The sequence below is a fragment of the Pleurodeles waltl genome, chromosome 1_2 (assembly GCF_031143425.1).
Source record: "Pleurodeles waltl isolate 20211129_DDA chromosome 1_2, aPleWal1.hap1.20221129, whole genome shotgun sequence".
Classification (NCBI taxonomy): domain Eukaryota; kingdom Metazoa; phylum Chordata; class Amphibia; order Caudata; family Salamandridae; genus Pleurodeles; species Pleurodeles waltl.
The window spans coordinates 1,341,165,681-1,341,185,516 of NC_090437.1; the positions used below are offsets into that span (position 1 = coordinate 1,341,165,681).

The window sequence follows — 19,836 nt, forward strand, 5'->3', positions numbered from 1 at the left end:
CTTCCCAGTCCAAACATTCCACCGAACACCACACCTCCTCTCTTCCCAGTCCAAACATTCCACCGGACACCACACCTCCTCTCTTCCCAGTCCAAACATTCCACCGAACACCACACCTCCTCTCTTCCCAGTCCAAACATTCCACCGAACACCACACCTCCTCTCTTCCCAGTCCAAACATTCCACCGAACACCACACCTCCTCTCTTCCCAGTCCAAACATTCCACCGAACACCACACCTCCTCTCTTCCCAGTCCAAACATTCCACCGGACACCACACCTCCTCTCTTCCCAGTCCAAACATTCCACCGAACACCACACCTCCTCTCTTCCCAGCCCAAACATTCCACCGAACACCACACCTCCTCTCTTCCCAGTCCAAACATTCCACCGAACACCACACCTCCTCTCTTCCCAGTCCAAACATTCCACCGAACACCACACCTCCTCTCTTCCCAGTCCAAACATTCCACCGAACACCACACCTCCTCTCTTCCCAGTCCAAACATTCCACCGGACACCACACCTCCTCTCTTCCCAGTCCAAACATTCCACCGAACACCACACCTCCTCTCTTCCCGGTCCAAACATTCCACCGAACACCACACCTCCTCTCTTCCCGGTCCAAACATTCCACCGAACACCACACCTCCTCTCTTCCCGGTCCAAACATTCCACCGAACACCACACCTCCTCTCTTCCCAGTCCAAACATTCCACCGAACACCACACCTCCTCTCTTCCCAGTCCAAACATTCCACCGGACACCACACCTCCTCTCTTCCCAGTCCAAACATTCCACCGAACACCACACCTCCTCTCTTCCTGGTCCAAACATTCCACCGAACACCACACCTCCTCTCTTCCCAGTCCAAACATTCCATCGGAGTAAACGGCAAAACAAACTTCCTCCTAACCACATCAGAGACTCCACTGGGTCATTTCTGAACACAGCCAGTCGTCCATCCAATACCGCTCTTTGACAAGAAATACTGAGATTATTAGAACAATAGATCAAATCTACAAAAAGCCAAAAATCATATATAGTTTTCAACCAGGAAACATTCAATATTCTATTGCAACTCAAGGGACACTGAAGACCATGCCTTTACTCAGATGGACATACCACAGTTAAGCCATGAATTAGGATTTCAGCCTTACCTAGATCAATGAAGACATCACCTTCAGATGTCTCTGATCGGACACTCTCCAGGGCAGATTCATCCACTTCCTGAACATCCTGGTGAAGTGAATATGTATGATCGAACTGTACAATGTCGGAGTTCCTAGGGCTGTCCAAGAAACTGCAGATTTTGGGACTAGAAGAGGGAGAGACTTCCCATGTTTGTGGACTGCAAAAAGGTGGATTGTCCTCTGATATGCCACTGTCACTTCCTGGAGGAGAATGTTGTTGTGCAACGCTAAAGTCATCTTCAAAGGGCCCTAGTATAGAGCTGAGAAAATCTTCCATGTCATTCTTATTCAACATCTGCAAAAAATTAAAAGAATAAAGGTTTTGTTATATAGTATAATACGCAGTATAGCTCCCAGACCTTCCTTTAGGATTCCCCCCTTGACAAATGTTATTTAAAAAAATGAAGGGTGCACTTATGATACACTATGAAGCCGCCTTATGCGGCAAGGCCCTACTGCGCACAGTCCATAGAGCCCCCTCCCTCCGGAGACCTAAGCCCCATTAGGCTTGAAAGCCCCTACTGTGTACGGTCTGCACTCAGTGTGCAGACTGAGCGTAGAGTCCGCTCCCTCCAGAAACGCAAGCACTATGAGGTGGGCAAGCCCTTGCTATGCACAGTCAGTGCTCACTGTGCAGACTGTGTGTAGAGCCCATTCCCTCCAGGCATGCAAGACCCATTAGGTGGACAAGCCCATCCGATGCATAGTTAAAGCTCAGTATGGAGACAATGAGTACAGCTCCCTCCCTCCAGAGATCCCAGAGCCACTAGGTGGGCAAGCACATCCTACGCACAGTCAGCAATGAGTGTGCAGACTGTGCGTAGAGCCCAATCCCTCCAGACACCCAATCCCCTTTAAGGTGGCAAGTCCCTACTACATAGTCTGCGCTATGTGCGCAGACCCCACCTCCTCAAGACATGCAAGCCTCTACTATGCAGTGTCTTTGTTCAGACTGTGCGTAGTCAAGTCACTACTACGTACAGTCTAGGCTATGTGTGCAGACTGTGCGTAGACCCCAGCTCCTCAAGACATGCAAGCCTCTTCTATGCACAGTCTTTGTTCGGACTGTGCGCAGATCCCACTCCCTCCAGAGACCCAATCCCCTTTAAGGTGGCAAGTCCCTACTACATAGTCTGCGCTATGTGCGCAGACCCCACCTCCTCAAGATATGCAAGCCTCTACTATGCACAGTCTTTGTTCAGACTGTGCACAGAGCCCACTCCCTCCAGAGACCCAATCCCTATCAGATGGTCAAGTCACTACTATGTACAGTCTGGGCTATGTGTGCAGACTGTGCGTAGATCCCACCTCCTCAAGACACGCAAGCCTCTACTATGCACAGTCATTGTTCGGACTGTGCGCAGAGCCCACTCCCTCCAGAGACCTAATCCCCATCAGGTGGTCAAGTCACTACTACGTACAGTCTGGGCTATATGCACAGACTGTGTGTAGACCCCAGCTCCTCAAGACACGCAAGCCCTACTAGGTGGGCAAGCCTCTACTATGCACAGTCTTTTTCCACACTGTGCGCAAAGCCCACTCCCTCCAGAGACCCATGCCCCATTTGGAGGGCAAGCAGCTACTATGCAGTCTGCGACGAGTGTGCACAGAGCAAATTGCCTGTGATAGGCTTTTGAAAGTGATCCACAACAAATGGACATGCTCCCACCAGGCCATGCACCCAGTCCATGTGAAAGTGCCTTTTTTAAATTTGAATGCGTCATAAGTGATGTCATATGTGAAATCAATCAGCCAATGATAGCAGTGCACACCTGCCATGCAAATTGTAACTTGTCACCAAACACAACACTCATGACGTTAGCCTTGACGCAACAGATGATTTCACAAATTACCTAAGTGATCTCACTAGTGACACAACATATTACTTTACCATTTAATTGAAGAAACAACAACCATGGGTACAGGACGCACTTTCTGTTGTTATTTTATGACGTGGTGTGAATCCCTCTTACTTATTAAGTATAGTGAGATCAGACGTGTTGAATGCCCTGGGATTCCAGCCCAGGTCTACAAGGTTTGCCCCCCCCCCATGTACCTGGACGGAGTTCAGTGCACCATTGCTTGAGCAGGGGAGTCCAGGTTATTGTAGCTCCACACAACCCACTGAGCAAGACCTGCTGGTGTGGTGCCATGCTTTCTGGGTTAATGACGGACCAGTAAAGGGGTCAGGGACGTGGTGGTAATTCAAACTCAAATTTCTTTAGAATAACACACTCAAGCACTACACTAAGAAAATACACTATATATGTTTAAACATGTTTTATCTCAACAGTCATGTCCTGTTGCTAACTTAGTACACGAGTAACAACCAAACAGAATGTAACTTAAACAGCGCTAATGCACGTTGCGACCAGCAAGAAGGAAGGGTAAGAGGATGTGGCATAATGGCCAGAGGTGCCGAATGTGGAGCTGGGAAACCAGGTTCGAGTCTTGGCTCAAGATCCTGCGATTCTGGGCAAATCATCTAGGGCCAGATGTACGACTCTCCGTGACTGCGGCGCGCTGATGTACAACAGTGTCTGAGACACTGTTTGCGATTCCCGAATGGGAATCAAGGAACCGGCCTCATTAATATTCATGAGGCAGGTCGCAATTTGCGACCTATTGGGAATGTCGGGCATCGTGTCTGTGACTGCTTTTTTAAAGAAAGCATTTTTTCTAAAAGCAGACCATTCTCCTTAAAGGAAAACGGAATGCACTTCAAACAAAAAAATGAATAGTCTCCTTTCCATTTTTTAAGTGGAGGCTGTAGTCCCTAGGACCACTGCCTGCTCTTAAAAAATGTTGACACCCACATTCACAAACGGGGAAGGGGTACCTTGGAGACCTTTTCAGTTTGTGAATGGCTTACCGCCTCCTTCACAGACTTGGTGAAGTATGAATGTTTTGCAACCACATTACAGTCGTAAAACATTATTACATGCCAGTGCGATTTGGTATTCGAAAGGATGCCCTTAACATGCCCCTTCCTGATACGAAAGCAAAAAGCGTGTCATTAACAAGTTACCGACTTGGTTTTTGCCTTTGGCACATGCTAAAAAGCATTTTACCCGCTGCAAATGGCGGACTGGTAAAATGATTGGTACATATGGCCCCCAATCGCCCCATGCCTAAAAGACAACAATAGTGTTTCTTGTGTAATTGAACTGGTGCTCATGTAAAGCGCTCCAATTCCTTTGGGTCGAGTTGCGCTATATAAAAATGCTGAATTTTTTTTTATAGTATGAAAAAGTTTAACATTATGAGAATGTTCCTAGCAGCGTACCACTGTAAAGACTACTTCTATGTGCTACACTATGAGAGCATGGAGTAGCCAAGTCGCCGCTAGAGTTTTGAGGGGCCCAGCACATTGCAAGTAGGATCAGTTGTGGTCATCAGACTTCAGTCTGAAAAGAGTGTTCCCTCGGAGAGAAAACACAATCATCTGGGCTCACTCCCCTCTGCATCGACTGTTGGCAAAAGAGTGGATGTTACTGCAGTCTGGCAGGACCTCTCATGAAAACCTGGTACGAAGGCCTTTCAAATACAAGGGTCAATTCATGGAGTCTATGCAGGGTTGACTAATGCCTACACTGTGGGACTTTCCAATTATCCGAGACATAACCAGTCTAAACCAGTATGATGAAAATCGTCAATTCGTAGTACATCTTTATTCTGCACGTCTACTGTCAAAACTTTAAATGTAGATATTGCGCACGCTGTAGAAAACAAGTGTCGCTTTATATGATCGCAAAGTCATTGTTTAGATGAACTGACACTTTCACAAGTTTTGCAAAAGATAATGACATGCTGAATGTGGACCTCAGGTAGACACGCTAATTTAATGGGCTCAAAATGGAGCCTGGCTTTGGAAGTTTTACAACAGGTGAGGTACATTTGGTGTGAATGATGGTGTGCATAGCAGGTGTGTAAAGTGGCTAACCCGCTCTGCATGACAAACAGTCTACTGTACAGCCACCCAGCAGCTGCACATACATACAGTTGTCAAGTGGAGGTCAATTCTAGCAACACAACTGTAATGCAAACGCATCAAATGGTGCCAATGTTATTAGAATCAAAGCTTTTTCAATCCCATTCCAAAACACCACCAGCGTTATTAGCACCTGAACATGTTTCCGCTTCCTTTTTTACTTTGGCACCCCGTGCTGCATCTGCACAAAATGTTCCATACCAAAAGAAGACTAAAGATGCTCAATGTTGACCAAATTTCACATCAATTTGTCAAAGAATGCCAGCACTTAGCACAAGAGCAGTTTCTGACTGCTCCCCCAACCTTTTAACTGTGCCCCCTCTTGGCAGGTCTGCAGAAATGTAAAAGTGCCAAGAGTAATGTGAACATGCTAAGCAGCTGCCAAACTTTGTGCAAATTCATCAAGAAGTGTTAGAGTTGCAGGTAAATGAGAAAAAATAAAAAATAAACTTTTCAACTATCATATTTCTAACTTTTACACCTTCAAAGCGCACCCAACAAAAACTAGAGAACTGATTTACACCAAACCTAGCAAGGACACTCTTCTGCAAAAAGTTCTATTTTCATGACAACTTTGGTTAATTCTGTTCTGCAGCAGAGAGCAAAGATTCCTAGGGGAGCTAAAATGGGAAACGCCGCTTTTTTTTGCACGTATGGTTTATACCATCCTGTTCTTTCATGTGTATTAGTTATAAACACAGGGCCTGATTTAGAGTTTGGTGGACAGTTCACTCCGCCACAAACGTGACGGATATTCCGTCCGCCGTATTACGATCTCCACAGATTATAATGTAATACGGCGGACAGGATATTCTTCCCGTTTGTGACAGAGTAATCCTACCCACCAAACTCTAAATCAGGCCGTAGGTATTTTTGCAGGTTCAGGTATAATATTATTGCATGCTACATGTAATGTGAAGCATTTAGGTTATAGAAGACGACCCCGGCCCTCGGACCCTGAAGATGCAGCTGTACTATAGCACAACCATGGGATTAGACCTCTGCCCTGTAGTAACAAATGACTGAGTGTGTATTTATAAGTACACTTGCTCCAAATAACGTTTAATGTAGCCAAATGTATTTTCACTCGTGTGGAGAGGTTTTCATGGCACAGAAACAAAATGCCAACCAAACTGCAGAACATTGAAGCCACTAGGAACATAAAGTAAACAAAGTATTGCACCATAGCAGAAGTAAGGGAAAAAGTAGTGTCCCACAAGACCTGGATTGGCCATCTTAGGGTAAGGCTGTACTTGACTGCATAAAAGCAAAATATTAGGAAGCTATCTTACTTCAGAGCCTGATAAGTACGTTAAAAAGTGGTTTTTCGGTGTTGCAATGAAAATAATTGCTTAGGTTTCAAATCCATGCCCGACACCACAGAATGCACCTGACAAAAAGTGAGGTTTCATTGTAGTTTTCAAAAGAAAGAGTTCACCACTGCACTGAAATGGAATCACTTTCTTGGTGGCAGAATGAAGCAAACAAAACAGCCAATACCATGAGAAGAGATATAATTACACCCCTAAAGCCCACTATATGAATACGTATTACTGAAAAAACTCTGGCAGACTCCTTATGCTGTCAAGTCCAACCTAGCCTTTTCAAAGGTTCTTACGCCAGCCTCTGGTAAGTCCCAGTCTTCGGTCGCTTTCCCTTCCTCATCCAGGAACTCGGGGGATGAAAGCCGGTCCTGCAGAAGGAAATCCAGCAGGTCCTGATCGCCAAACTCGGCCATGTCTTCTGAGCAAAGCATCTGGAGAAAGAGAAAGGAAAGTAAATATGAAATGAAAAAACTAGAAACAACATATAAGAATCCTACTGTATGGTATCCCTCTGATTCTGACAGTTCCATGTAGTTCTGAGGGGTGTGGTTCTGTACGGTGTGCCTCTGGTTCTGACAGTTCCCTGTAGTTCTGGGGGGTGTGGTTCTGTATGGTGTCCCTCTGGTTCTGACAGTTCCCTGTAGTTCTGGGGGGTGTGGTTCTGTATAGTGTACCTGTGGTTCTGACAGTTCCCTGTAGTTCTGAGGGGTGTGGTTCTGTATGGTGTCCCTCTGGTTCTGACAGTTCCCTGTAGTTCCGGGGGGGGGTTTGGTTCTTTATGGTGTGCCTCTGATTCTGACAGTTCCCTGTAGCTGTGAGGGGTGTGGTTCTGTATGGTGTGCCTATGGTTCTCACAGTTCCCTGTAGTTCTGGGGGGTGTGGTTCTGTATGGTGTCCCTCTGGTTCTGACAGTTCCCTGTAGTTCTGGGGGGTGTGGTTCTGTATGATGTCCCTCTGGTTCTGACAGTTCCCTGTAGTTCTGAGGGGTGTGGTTCTGTATGGCGTCCCTCTGGTTCTGACAGTTCCCTGTAGTTCCCTGGGGGGTGTGGCTCTGTATGGTGTCCCTCTGGTTCTGACAGTTCCCTGTCAGAACCAGAGGGACACCATACAGAACCACACCCCTCAGGGAATGACAGTTCCCTGTAGTTCTGAGGGGTGTGGTTCTGTATGGTGTCTCTCTGGTTCTGACAGGTCCCTGTAGTTCTGTGGGGTTTGGTTCTGTATGGTGTCCCTCTGGTTCTGACAGTTCCCTGTAGTTCTGTGGGGTTTGGTTCTGTATGGTGTCCCTCTGGTTCTGACAGGTCCCTGTAGTTCTGAGGGGTGTGGTTCTGTATGGTGTCCCTCTGGTTCTGACAGGTCCCTGTAGTTCTGAGGGGTGTGGTTCTGTATGGTGTCCCTCTGGTTCTGACAGGTCCCTGTAGTTCTGTGGGGTTTGGTTCTGTATGGTGTCCCTCTGGTTCTGACAGTTCCCTGTAGTTCTGTGGGGTTTGGTTCTGTATGGCGTCCCTCTGGTTCTGACAGTTCTCTGTAGTTCTGAGGGGTGTGGTTCTGTATGGCGTCCCTCTGGTTCTGACAGTTCCCTGTAGTTCTGAGGGGGGTGGTTCTGTATGGCGTCCCTCTGGTTCTGACAGTTCCCTGTAGTTCTGAGGGGTGTGGTTCTGTATGGCGTCCCTCTGGTTCTGACAGTTCCCTGTAGTTCTGAGGGGTGTGGTTCTGTATGGTGTCCCTCCGGTTCTGACAGTTCCCTGTAGTTCCCTCAGGGGTGTGGTTCTGTATGGTGTACCTGTGGTTCTGATAGTTCCCTGTAGTTCTGAGGGGGGTGGTTCTGAATGGCGTCCCTCTGGTTCTGACAGTTCCCTGTAGTTCTGAGGGGTGTGGTTCTGTATGGTGTCCCTCTGGTTCTGACAGTTCCCTGTAGTTCTGTGGCGTTTGGTTCTGTATGGCGTCCCTCTGGTTCTGACAGTTCCCTGTAGTTCCCTGGGGGGTGTGGTTCTGTATGGTGTCCCTCTGGTTCGGACAGTTCTCTGTAGTTCTGAGGGGTGTGGTTCTGTATGGTGTCCCTCTGGTTCTGACAGTTCCCTGTAGTTCCCTGAGGAGTGTGGTTCTGTATGGTGTCCCTCTGGTTCTGACAGTTCCCTGTAGTTCTGTGGGGTGTGGTTCTGGATGGCGTCCCTCTGGCCCTGACAGTTCCCTGTAGTTCCCTGGGGGTGTGGTTCTGTATGGTGTGCCTCTGGTTCTGACAGTTCCCTGTAGTTCTGAGGGGGGTGGTTCTGTATGGCGTCCCTCTGGTTCTGACAGTTCCCTGTAGTTCTGAGGGGTGTGGTTCTGTATGGTGTCCCTCTGGGTCTGACAGTTCCCTGTAGTTCCCTGGGGGGGTGTGGTTCTGTATGGTGTCCCTCTGGTTCTGACAGTTCCCTGTAGTTCTGAGGGGTGTGGTTCTGTATGGCGTCCCTCTGGTTCTGACAGTTCCCTGTAGTTCTGAGGGGTGTGGTTCTGTATGGCGTCCCTCTGGTTCTGACAGTTCCCTGTAGTTCTGAGGGGGATGGTTCTGTATGGCGTCCCTCTGGTTCTGACAGTTCCCTGTAGTTCTGAGGGGTGTGGTTCTGTATGGCGTCCCTCTGGTTCTGACAGTTCCCTGTAGTTCTGAGGGGTGTGGTTCTGTATGGTGTCCCTCCGGTTCTGACAGTTCCCTGTAGTTCCCTCAGGGGTGTGGTTCTGTATGGTGTACCTGTGGTTCTGATAGTTCCCTGTAGTTCTGAGGGGGGTGGTTCTGTATGGCGTCCCTCTGGTTCTGACAGTTCCCTGTAGTTCTGAGGGGTGTGGTTCTGTATGGTGTCCCTCTGGTTCTGACAGTTCCCTGTAGTTCTGTGGCGTTTGGTTCTGTATGGCGTCCCTCTGGTTCGGACAGTTCCCTGTAGTTCCCTGGGGGGTGTGGTTCTGTATGGTGTCCCTCTGGTTCGGACAGTTCTCTGTAGCTCTGAGGGGTGTGGTTCTGTATGGTGTCCCTCTGGTTCTGACAGTTCCCTGTAGTTCCCTGAGGAGTGTGGTTCTGTATGGTGTCCCTCTGGTTCTGACAGTTCCCTGTAGTTCTGTGGGGTGTGGTTCTGGATGGCGTCCCTCTGGCCCTGACAGCTCCCTGTAGTTCCCTGGGGGGTGTGGTTCTGTATGGTGTGCCTCTGGTTCTGACAGTTCCCTGTAGTTCTGAGGGGGGTGGTTCTGTATGGCATCCCTCTGGTTCTGACAGTTCCCTGTAGTTCTGAGGGGTGTGGTTCTGTATGGTGTCCCTCTGGGTCTGACAGTTCCCTGGGGGGGTGTGGTTCTGTATGGTGTCCCTCTGGGTCTGACAGTTCCCTGTAGTTCTGAGGGGGGTAGTTCTGTATGGCGTCCCTCTGGTTCTGACAGTTCCCTGTAGTTCTGAGGGGGGTGGTTCTGTATGGCGTCCCTCTGGTTCTGACAGTTCCCTGTAGTTCTGAGGGGGGTGGTTCTGTATGGCGTCCCTCTGGTTCTGACAGGTCCCTGTAGTTCTGAGGGGTGTGGTTCTGTATGGCGTCCCTCTGGTTCTGACAGTTCCCTGTAGTTCTGAGGGGTGTGGTTCTGTATGGCGTCCCTCTGGTTCTGACAGTTCCCTGTAGTTCTGGGGGGTGTGGTTCTGTATGGCGTCCCTCTGGTTCTGACAGGTCCCTGTAGTTCTGAGGGGTATGGTTCTGTATGGCGTCCCTCTGGTTCTGACAGTTCTCTGTAGTTCTGAGGGGTGTGGTTCTGTATGGCGTCCCTCTGGTTCTGACAGTTCCCTGTAGTTCTGAGGGGTGTGGTTCTGTATGGCGTCCCTCTGGTTCTGACAGTTCCCTGTAGTTCTGAGGGGTGTGGTTCTGTATGGCGTCCCTCTGGTTCTGACAGTTCCCTGTAGTTCTGAGGGGTGTGGTTCTGTATGGCGTCCCTCCGGTTCTGACAGTTCCCTGTAGTTCCCTCAGGGGTGTGGTTCTGTATGGTGTACCTGTGGTTCTCATAGTTCCCTGTAGTTCTGAGGGGGGTGGTTCTGAATGGCGTCCCTCTGGTTCTGACAGTTCCCTGTAGTTCTGAGGGGTGTGGTTCTGTATGGTGTCCCTCTGGTTCTGACAGTTCCCTGTAGTTCTGTGGCGTTTGGTTCTGTATGGCGTCCCTCTGGTTCTGACAGTTCCCTGTAGTTCTGGGGGGTGTGGTTCTGTATGGCGTCCCTCTGGTTCTGACAGGTCCCTGTAGTTCTGAGGGGTATGGTTCTGTATGGCGTCCCTCTGGTTCTGACAGTTCTCTGTAGTTCTGAGGGGTGTGGTTCTGTATGGCGTCCCTCTGGTTCTGACAGTTCCCTGTAGTTCTGAGGGGGGTGGTTCTGTATGGCGTCCCTCTGGTTCTGACAGTTCCCTGTAGTTCTGAGGGGTGTGGTTCTGTATGGCGTCCCTCTGGTTCTGACAGTTCCCTGTAGTTCTGAGGGGTGTGGTTCTGTATGGTGTCCCTCCGTTTCTGACAGTTCCCTGTAGTTCCCTCAGGGGTGTGGTTCTGTATGGTGTACCTGTGGTTCTGATAGTTCCCTGTAGTTCTGAGGGGGGTGGTTCTGAATGGCGTCCCTCTGGTTCTGACAGTTCCCTGTAGTTCTGAGGGGTGTGGTTCTGTATGGTGTCCCTCTGGTTCTGACAGTTCCCTGTAGTTCTGTGGCGTTTGGTTCTGTATGGCGTCCCTCTGGTTCTGACAGTTCCCTGTAGTTCCCTGGGGGGTGTGGTTCTGTATGGTGTCCCTCTGGTTCGGACAGTTCTCTGTAGTTCTGAGGGGTGTGGTTCTGTATGGTGTCCCTCTGGTTCTGACAGTTCCCTGTAGTTCCCTGAGGAGTGTGGTTCTGTATGGTGTCCCTCTGGTTCTGACAGTTCCCTGTAGTTCTGTGGGGTGTGGTTCTGGATGGCGTCCCTCTGGCCCTGACAGTTCCCTGTAGTTCCCTGGGGGGTGTTGTTCTGTATGGTGTGCCTCTGGTTCTGACAGTTCCCTGTAGTTCTGAGGGGGGTGGTTCTGTATGGCGTCCCTCTGGTTCTGACAGTTCCCTGTAGTTCTGAGGGGTGTGGTTCTGTATGGTGTCCCTCTGGGTCTGACAGTTCCCTGTAGTTCCCTGGGGGGGTGTGGTTCTGTATGGTGTCCCTCTGGTTCTGACAGTTCCCTGTAGTTCTGAGGGGTGTGGTTCTGTATGGCGTCCCTCTGGTTCTGACAGTTCCCTGTAGTTCTGAGGGGTGTGGTTCTGTATGGCGTCCCTCTGGTTCTGACAGTTCCCTGTAGTTCTGAGGGGGGTGGTTCTGTATGGCGTCCCTCTGGTTCTGACAGTTCCCTGTAGTTCTGAGGGGTGTGGTTCTGTATGGCGTCCCTCTGGTTCTGACAGTTCCCTGTAGTTCTGAGGGGTGTGGTTCTGTATGGTGTCCCTCCGGTTCTGACAGTTCCCTGTAGTTCCCTCAGGGGTGTGGTTCTGTATGGTGTACCTGTGGTTCTGATAGTTCCCTGTAGTTCTGAGGGGGGTGGTTCTGTATGGCGTCCCTCTGGTTCTGACAGTTCCCTGTAGTTCTGAGGGGTGTGGTTCTGTATGGTGTCCCTCTGGTTCTGACAGTTCCCTGTAGTTCTGTGGCGTTTGGTTCTGTATGGCGTCCCTCTGGTTCGGACAGTTCCCTGTAGTTCCCTGGGGGGGGTGGTTCTGTATGGTGTCCCTCTGGTTCGGACAGTTCTCTGTAGTTCTGAGGGGTGTGGTTCTGTATGGTGTCCCTCTGGTTCTGACCGTTCCCTGTAGTTCCCTGAGGAGTGCGGTTCTGTATGGTGTCCCTCTGGTTCTGACAGTTCCCTGTAGTTCTGTGGGGTGTGGTTCTGGATGGCGTCCCTCTGGCCCTGACAGTTCCCTGGGGGGTGTGGTTCTGTATGGTGTGCCTCTGGTTCTGACAGTTCCCTGTAGTTCTGAGGGGGGTGGTTCTGTATGGCATCCCTCTGGTTCTGACAGTTCCCTGTAGTTCTGAGGGGTGTGGTTCTGTATGGTGTCCCTCTGGGTCTGACAGTTCCCTGGGGGGGTGTGGTTCTTTATGGTGTCCCTCTGGTTCGGACAGTTCCCTGTAGTTCCCTGAGGGGTGTGGTTCTGTATGGTGTCCCTCTGGTTCTGACAGTTCCCTGTAGTTCTGTGGGGTTTGGTTCTGTATGGCGTCCCTCTGGTTCTGAAAGTTCCCTGTAGTTTCCTGAGGGGTGTGGTTCTGTATGGCGTCCCTCTGGTTCTGACAGGTCCCTGTAGTTCTGGGGGGTGTGGTTCTGTATGGTGTCCCTTTGGTTCTGACAGGTCCCTGTAGTTCTGTGGGGTTTGGTTCTGTATGGTGTCCCTCTGGTTCTGACAGTTCCCTGTAGTTCTGAGGGGTGTGGTTCTGTATGGTGTCCCTCTGGTTCTGACAGTTCCCTGTAGTTCTGAGGGGGGTGGTTCTGTATGGTGTCCCTCTGGTTCTGACAGTTCCCTGTAGTTCTGAGGGGTGTGTTTCTGTATGGCGTCCCTCTGGTTCTGACAGGTCCCTGTAGTTCTGAGCGGTGTGGTTCTGTATGGCGTCCCTCTGGTTCTGACAGTTCCCTGTAGTTCTGAGGGGTGTGGTTCTGTATGGCGTCCCTCTGGTTCTGACAGTTCCCTGTAGTTCTGAGGGGTGTGGTTCTGTATTGAGACCCTCTGGTTCGGACAGTTCACAGTAGTCCCCAGGGGGGTGTGGTTCTGTATGGCGTCCTCTGGTTGTGACAGATCCCTGTAGTTCTGAGGGGGGTGGTTCTGTATGGTGTCCCTCTGGTTCTGACAGTTCCCTGTAGTTCCCTGGGGGGTGTGGTTCTGTATGGCGTCCCTCTGGTTCTGACAGTTCCCTGTAGTTCTGGGGGGTGTGGTTCTGTATGGCGTCCCTCTGGTTCGGACAGTTCCCTGTAGTTCTGAGGGGTGTGGTTCTGTATGGTGTCCCTCTGGTTCTGACAGTTCCCTGTAGTTCTGAGGGGTGTGGTTCTGTATGGCGTCCCTCTGGTTCTGACAGGTCCCTGTAGTTCTGAGGGGTGTGGTTCTGTATGGCGTCCCTCTGGTTCTGACAGTTCCCTGTAGTTCTGAGGGGTGTGGTTCTGTATGGTATCCCTCTGGTTCTGACAGTTCCCAGTAGTTCTGAGGGGTGTGGTTCTGTATGGCGTCCCTCTGGTTCTGACAGGTCCCTGTAGTTCTGGGGGTTGTGGTTCTGTATGGCGTCCCTCTGGTTCTGACAGGTCCCTGTAGTTCTGAGGGGTGTGGTTCTGTATGGCGTCCCTCTGGTTCGGACAGTTCCCTGTAGTTCTGTGGGGTGTGGTTCTGTATGGCGTCCCTCTGGTTCTGACAGGTCCCTGTAGTTCTGTGGGGTTTGGTTCTGTATGGCGTCCCTCTGGTTCTGACAGGTCCCTGTAGTTCTGTGGGGTGTGGTTCTGTATGGCGTCCCTCTGGTTCTGACAGTTCCCTGTAGTTCTGAGGGGTGTGGTTCTGTATGGAGTCCCTCTGGTTCTGACAGTTCCCAGTAGTTCCCAGGGGGGTGTGGTTCTGTATGGCGTCCCTCTGGTTCTGACAGGTCCCTGTAGTTCTGAGGGGTGTGGTTCTGTATGGCGTCCCTCTGGTTCTGACAGTTCCCTGCAGTTCTGAGGGGTGTGGTTCTGTATGGAGTCCCTCTGGTTCTGACAGTTCCCAGTAGTTCCCAGGGGGGTGTGGTTCTGTATGGCGTCCTCTGGTTGTGACAGTTCACTGTAGTTCTGAGGGGTGTGGTTCTGTATGGAGTCCCTCTGGTTCTGACAGTTCCCAGTAGTTCCCAGGGGGGTGGTTCTGTATGGCGTCCCTCTGGTTCTGACAGTTCCCTGTAGTTCTGAGGGGTGTGGTTCTGTATGGTGTCCCTCTGGTTCTGACAGTTCCCAGTAGTTCTGAGGGGTGTGGTTCTGTATGGCGTCCCTCTGGTTCTGACAGTTCCCAGGGGGGTGTGGTTCTGTATGGCGTCCTCTGGTTGTGACAGTTCCCTGTAGTTCTGAGGGGGGTGGTTCTGTATGGCGTCCCTCTGGTTCTGACAGGTCCCTGTAGTTCTGTGGGGTGTGGTTCTGTATGGCGTCCCTCTGGTTCTGACAGGTCCCTGTAGTTCTGTGGGGTTTGGTTCTGTATGGCGTCCCTCTGGTTCTGACAGTTCCCTGTAGTTCCCCGGGGGGTGTGGTTCTGTATGGCGTCCCTCTGGTTCTGACAGTTCCCTGTAGTTCCCTGGGGGGTGTGGTTCTGTATGGAGTCCCTCTGGTTCTGACAGTTCCCTGTAGTTCCCTGAGGGGTGTGGTTCTGTATGGTGTCCCTCTGGTTCTGACAGTTCCCTGAGGGGTGTGGTTCTGTATGGCGTCCCTCTGGTTCTGACAGGTCCCTGTAGTTCTGTGGGGTTTGGTTCTGTATGGCGTCCCTCTGGTTCTGACAGTTCCCTGTAGTTCCCTGGGGGTGTGGTTCTGTATGGCGTCCCTCTGGTTCTGACAGTTCCCTGTAGTTCCGGGGGGGGTGTGGTTCTGTATGGCGTCCCTCTGGTTCTGACAGTTCCCTGGGGGGTGTGGTTCTGTATGGAGTCCCTCTGGTTCTGACAGTTCCCTGTAGTTCCCTGAGGGGTGTGGTTCTGTATGGCGTCCCTCTGGTTCTGACAGTTCCCTGAGGGGTGTGGTTCTGTATGGAGTCCCTCTGGTTCTGACAGTTCCCTGTAGTTCCCTGGGGGGTGTGGTTCTGTATGGTGTCCCTCTGGTTCTGACAGTTCTCTGCAGTTCCCTGGGGGGTGTGGTTCTGTATGGTGTCCCACTGGTTCTGACAGTTCGCTGTAGTTCTGAGGGGTGTGGTTCTGTATGGCGTCCCTCTGGTTCTGACAGTACCCTGTAGTTCCCGGGGGGGGTGTGGTTCTGTATGGTGTCCCTCTGGTTCTGACAGTTCCCTGTAGTTCTGAGGGGTTTGGTTCTGTATGGCGTCCCTCTGGTTCTGACAGTTCCCTGTAGTTCTGGGGGGTGTGGTTCTGTATGGTGTCCCTCTGGTTCTGACAGTTCCCTGTAGTTCCCTGGGGGGTGTGGTTCTGTATGGCGTCTCTCTGGTTCTGACAGTTACCTGTAGTTCCCTGGGGGGTGTGGTTCTGTATGGCGTCCCTCTGGTTCTGACAGGTCCCTGTAGTTCCCTGGGGGGTGTGGTTCTGTATGGCGTCCCTCTGGTTCTGACAGTTCCCTGTAGTTCTGCGGGGTGTGGTTCTGTATGGCGTCCCTCTGCTTCTGACAGTTCCCTGTAGTTCCCTGAGGGGTGTGGTTCTGTATGGCGTCCCTCTGGATCTGACAGTTCCCTGAGGGGTGTGGTTCTGTATGGCGTCCCTCTGGTTCTGACAGTTCCCTGTAGTTCCCTGGGGGGTGTGGTTCTGTATGGCGTCCCTCTGGTTCTGACAGTTCCCTGTAGTTCCCTGGGGGGTGTGGTTCTGTATGGCGTCCCTCTGGTTCCGACAGTTCCCTGTAGTTCCCTGGGGGGTGTGGTTCTGTATGGCGTCCTCTGGTTCTGACAGGTCCCTGTAGTTCTGAGGGGTGTGGTTCTGTATGGTGTCCCTCTGGTTCTGACAGTTCCCTGTAGTTCCCTGGGGGGTGTGGTTCTGTATGACGTCCCTCTGGTTCTGACAGTTCCCTGTAGTTCCCTGGGGGGTGTGGTTCTGTATGGCGTCCCTCTGGTTCTGACAGGTCCCTGTAGTTCCCTGGGGGGTGTGGTTCTGTATGCTGTCCCTCTGGTTCTGACAGGTCCCTGTAGTTCCCTGGGGGGTGTGGTTCTGTATGGCGTGCCTCTGGTTCTGACAGTTCCCTGTAGTTCCCTAGGGGGTGTGGTTCTGTATGGCGTGCCTCTGGTTCTGACAGTTCCCTGTAGTTCTGAGGGGTGTGGTTCTGTATGGTGTCCCTCTGGTTCTGACAGTTCCCTGTAGTTCCCTGGGGGGTGTGGTTCTGTATGGCGTGCCTCTGGTTCTGACAGTTAACTGTAGTTCCCTGGGGGGTGTGGTTCTGTATGGCGTCCCTCTGGTTCTGACAGTTCCCTGTAGTTCTGCGGGGTGTGGTTCTGTATGGCGTCCCTCTGGTTCTGACAGTTCCCTGTAGTTCCGAGGGGTGTGGTTCTGTATGGCGTCCCTCTGGTTCTGACAGTTCCCTGAGGGGTGTGGTTCTGTATGGAGTCCCTCTGGTTCTGACAGTTCCCTGTAGTTCCCTGGGGGGGTGGTTCTGTATGGTGTCCCTCTGGTTCTGACAGTTCCCTGTAGTTCCCTGGGGGGTGTGGTTCTGTATGGTGTCCCTCTGGTTCTGACAGTTCGCTGTAGTTCTGAGGGGTGTGGTTCTGTATGGCGTCCTTCTGGATCTGACAGTTCCCTGTAGTTCCCTGGGGGTGTGTGGTTCTGTATGGTGTCCCACTGGTTCTGACAGTTCCCTGTAGTTCTGAGGGGTTTGGTTCTGTATGGCGTCCCTCTGGTTCTGACAGTTGCCTGTAGTTCTGGGGGGTGTGGTTCTGTATGGTGTCCCTCTGGTTCTGACAGTTCCCTGTAGTTCCCTGGGGGGTGTGGTTCTGTATGGCGTCCCTCTGGTTCTGACAGTTCCCTGTAGTTCCCTGGGGGGTGTGGTTCTGTATGGCGTCCCTCTGGTTCCGACAGTTCCCTGTAGTTCCCTGGGGGGTGTGGTTCTGTATGGCGTCCTCTGGTTCTGACAGGTCCCTGTAGTTCTGAGGGGTGTGGTTCTGTATGGTGTCCCTCTGGTTCTGACAGTTCCCTGTAGTTCCCTGGGGGGTGTGGTTCTGTATGGCGTCCCTCTGGTTCTGACAGGTCCCTGTAGTTCCCTGGGGGGTGTGGTTCTGTATGGTGTCCCTCTGGTTCTGACAGTTCCCTGTACTTCCCTGGGGGGTGTGGTTCTGTATGGCGTCCCTCTGGTTCTGACAGTTCCCTGTAGTTCTGAGGGGTGTGGTTCTGTATGGTGTCCCTCTGGTTCTGACAGGTCCCTGTAGTTCCCTGGGGGGTGTGGTTCTGTATGGCGTCCCTCTGGTTTTGACAGTTCCCTGTAGTTCTGAGGGGTGTGGTTCTGTATGGTGTCCCTCTGGTTCCGACAGTTCCCTGTAGTTCTCTGGGGGGTGTGGTTCTGTATGGTGTACCTCTAGTTCTGACAGTTCCCTGTAGTTCTGAGGGGTGTGGTTCTGTATGGCGTCCCTCTGGTTCTGACAGTTCCCTGTAGTTCTGAGGGGTGTGGTTCTGTATGGCGTCCCTCTAGTTCTGACAGTTCCCTGTAGTTCTGAGGGGTGTGGTTCTGTATGGCGTCCCTCTGGTTCTGACAGTTCCCTGTAGTTCTGAGGGGTGTGGTTCTGTATGGGGTCCCTCTGGTTCTGACAGTTCCCTGTAGTTCCCTGGGGGGTGTGGTTTGTATGGCGTGCCTCTCATTCGGACAGTTCCCTGTAGTTCCCTGAGGGGTGTGGTTCTGTATGGTGTACCTGTGGTTCTGACAGTTCCCTGTAGTTCCGAGGGGTGTGGCTCTGTATGGCGCACTCTGGTTCTGACAGTTCCCTGTAGTTCCCTGGGGGGGTGGTTCTGTATGGTGTTCCTCTGGTTCTGACAGTTCCCTGTAGTTCTGAGGGGTGTGGTTCTGTATGGTGTCCCTCTGGTTCTGACAGTTCCCTGTAGTTCTGAGGGGGGTGGTTCTGTATGGTGTACTTGTGGTTCTGACAGTTCCCTGTAGTTCTTGGGGGTGTGGTTCTGTATGGTGTTCCTCTGGTTCTGACAGTTCCCTGTAGTTCTATGGGGGGTGTGGTTCTGTATGGTGTCCCTCTGGTTCTGACAGTTCCCTGTAGTTCTGGGGGGTTTGGTTCTGTACGGTGTCCCTCTGGTTCTGACAGTTCCCTGGGGGGTGTGGCTCTGTATGGTGTCCCTCTGGGTCTGACAGTTCACTGTAGTTCTCTGGGGGGTGTGGTTCTGTATGGTGTCCCTCTGGTTCTGACAGTTCCCTGTAGTTCTGAGGGGTGTGGTTCTGTGTGGTGTCCCTCTGGTTCTGACAGTTCCCTGTAGTTCTGAGAGGGGTGGTTCTGTGTGGTGTCCCTCTAGTTCTGACAGTTCCCTGTAGTTCTGAGGGGTGTGGTTCTGTATGGTGTCCCTCTGGTTCTGACAGTTCCCTGTAGTTCTGAGGGGGGTGGTTCTGTATGGTGTCCCTCTGGTTCTGACAGTTCCCTGTAGTTCTGAGGGGGGTGGTTCTGTGTGGTGTCCCTCTAGTTCTGACAGTTCCCTGTAGTTCTGAGGGGTGTGGTTCTGTGTGGTGTCCCTCTGGTTCTGACAGTTCCCTGTAGTTCTGAGGGGTGTGGTTCTGTATGGTGTCCCTCTGGTTCTGAAAGATCCCTGTAGTTCTGAGGGGGGTGGTTCTGTATGGTGTCCCTCTGGTTCTGACAGTTCCCTGAGGGGTGTGGTTCTGTATGGAGTCCCTCTGGTTCTGACAGTTCCCTGTAGTTCCCTGGGGGGTGTGGTTCTGTATGGTGTCCCTCTGGTTCTGACAGTTCCCTGTAGTTCTGAGGGGTGTGGTTCTGTATGGTGTCCCTCTGGTTCTGACAGTTCCCTGTAGTTCTGAGGGGTGTGGTTCTGTATGGTGTCCCTCTGGTTCTGACAGGTCCCTGTAGTTCTGAGGGGTGTGGTTCTGTATGGCGTCCTTCTGGTTCTGACAGTTCCCTGTAGTTCCCTGGGGGGGGGGTGGTTCTGTATGGTGTCCCACTGGTTCTGACAGTTCCCTGTAGTTCTGAGGGGTTTGGTTCTGTATGGCGTCCCTCTGGTTCTGACAGTTGCCTGTAGTTCTGGGGGGTGTGGTTCTGTATGGTGTCCCTCTGGTTCTGACAGTTCCCTGTAGTTCCCTGGGGGGGGTGGTTTTGTATGGTGTCCCTCTGGTTCTGACAGTTCCCTGTAGTTCTGAGGGGGGTGGTTCTGTGTGGTGTCCCTCTAGTTCTGACAGTTCCCTGTAGTTCTGAGGGGTGTGGTTCTGTATGGTGTCCCTCTGGTTCTGACAGTTCCCTGTAGTTCTGAGGGGTGTGGTTCTGTATGGTGTCCCTCTGGTTCTGAAAGTTCCCTGTAGTTCTGAGGGGGGTGGTTCTGTATGGTGTCCCTCTGGTTCTGACAGTTCCCTGAGGGGTGTGGTTCTGTATGGAGTCCCTCTGGTTCTGACAGTTCCCTGTAGTTCCCTGGGGGGTGTGGTTCTGTATGGTGTCCCTCTGGTTCTGACAGTTCCCTGTAGTTCCCTGGGGGGTGTGGTTCTGTATGGTGTCCCTCTGGTTCTGACA

General features: G+C 51.8%; 1 protein-coding gene across 3 annotated transcripts in view; it reads right to left on the minus strand.

Moving 5' to 3' along the window:
* The window catches only part of CREB3 (cAMP responsive element binding protein 3), a 140,497-nt gene that overhangs the window by 37,667 nt on the left and 82,994 nt on the right, over nucleotides 1-19,836 (minus strand). Inside the window, exons 2-3 of one of the 3 annotated variants that reach the window (XM_069205709.1) lie at nucleotides 6,803-6,940; nucleotides 1,161-1,488 (exon numbers count right to left, since the gene is read on the minus strand). In XM_069205709.1, coding sequence (XP_069061810.1) covers nucleotides 1,161-1,488; nucleotides 6,803-6,940 — 466 coding nt within the window. Of the gene's footprint in view, nucleotides 1-1,160; nucleotides 1,489-6,738; nucleotides 6,941-19,836 lie in introns of those variants that run through there. The other 2 variants (XM_069205710.1, XM_069205711.1) reach the window with 2 other exon arrangements.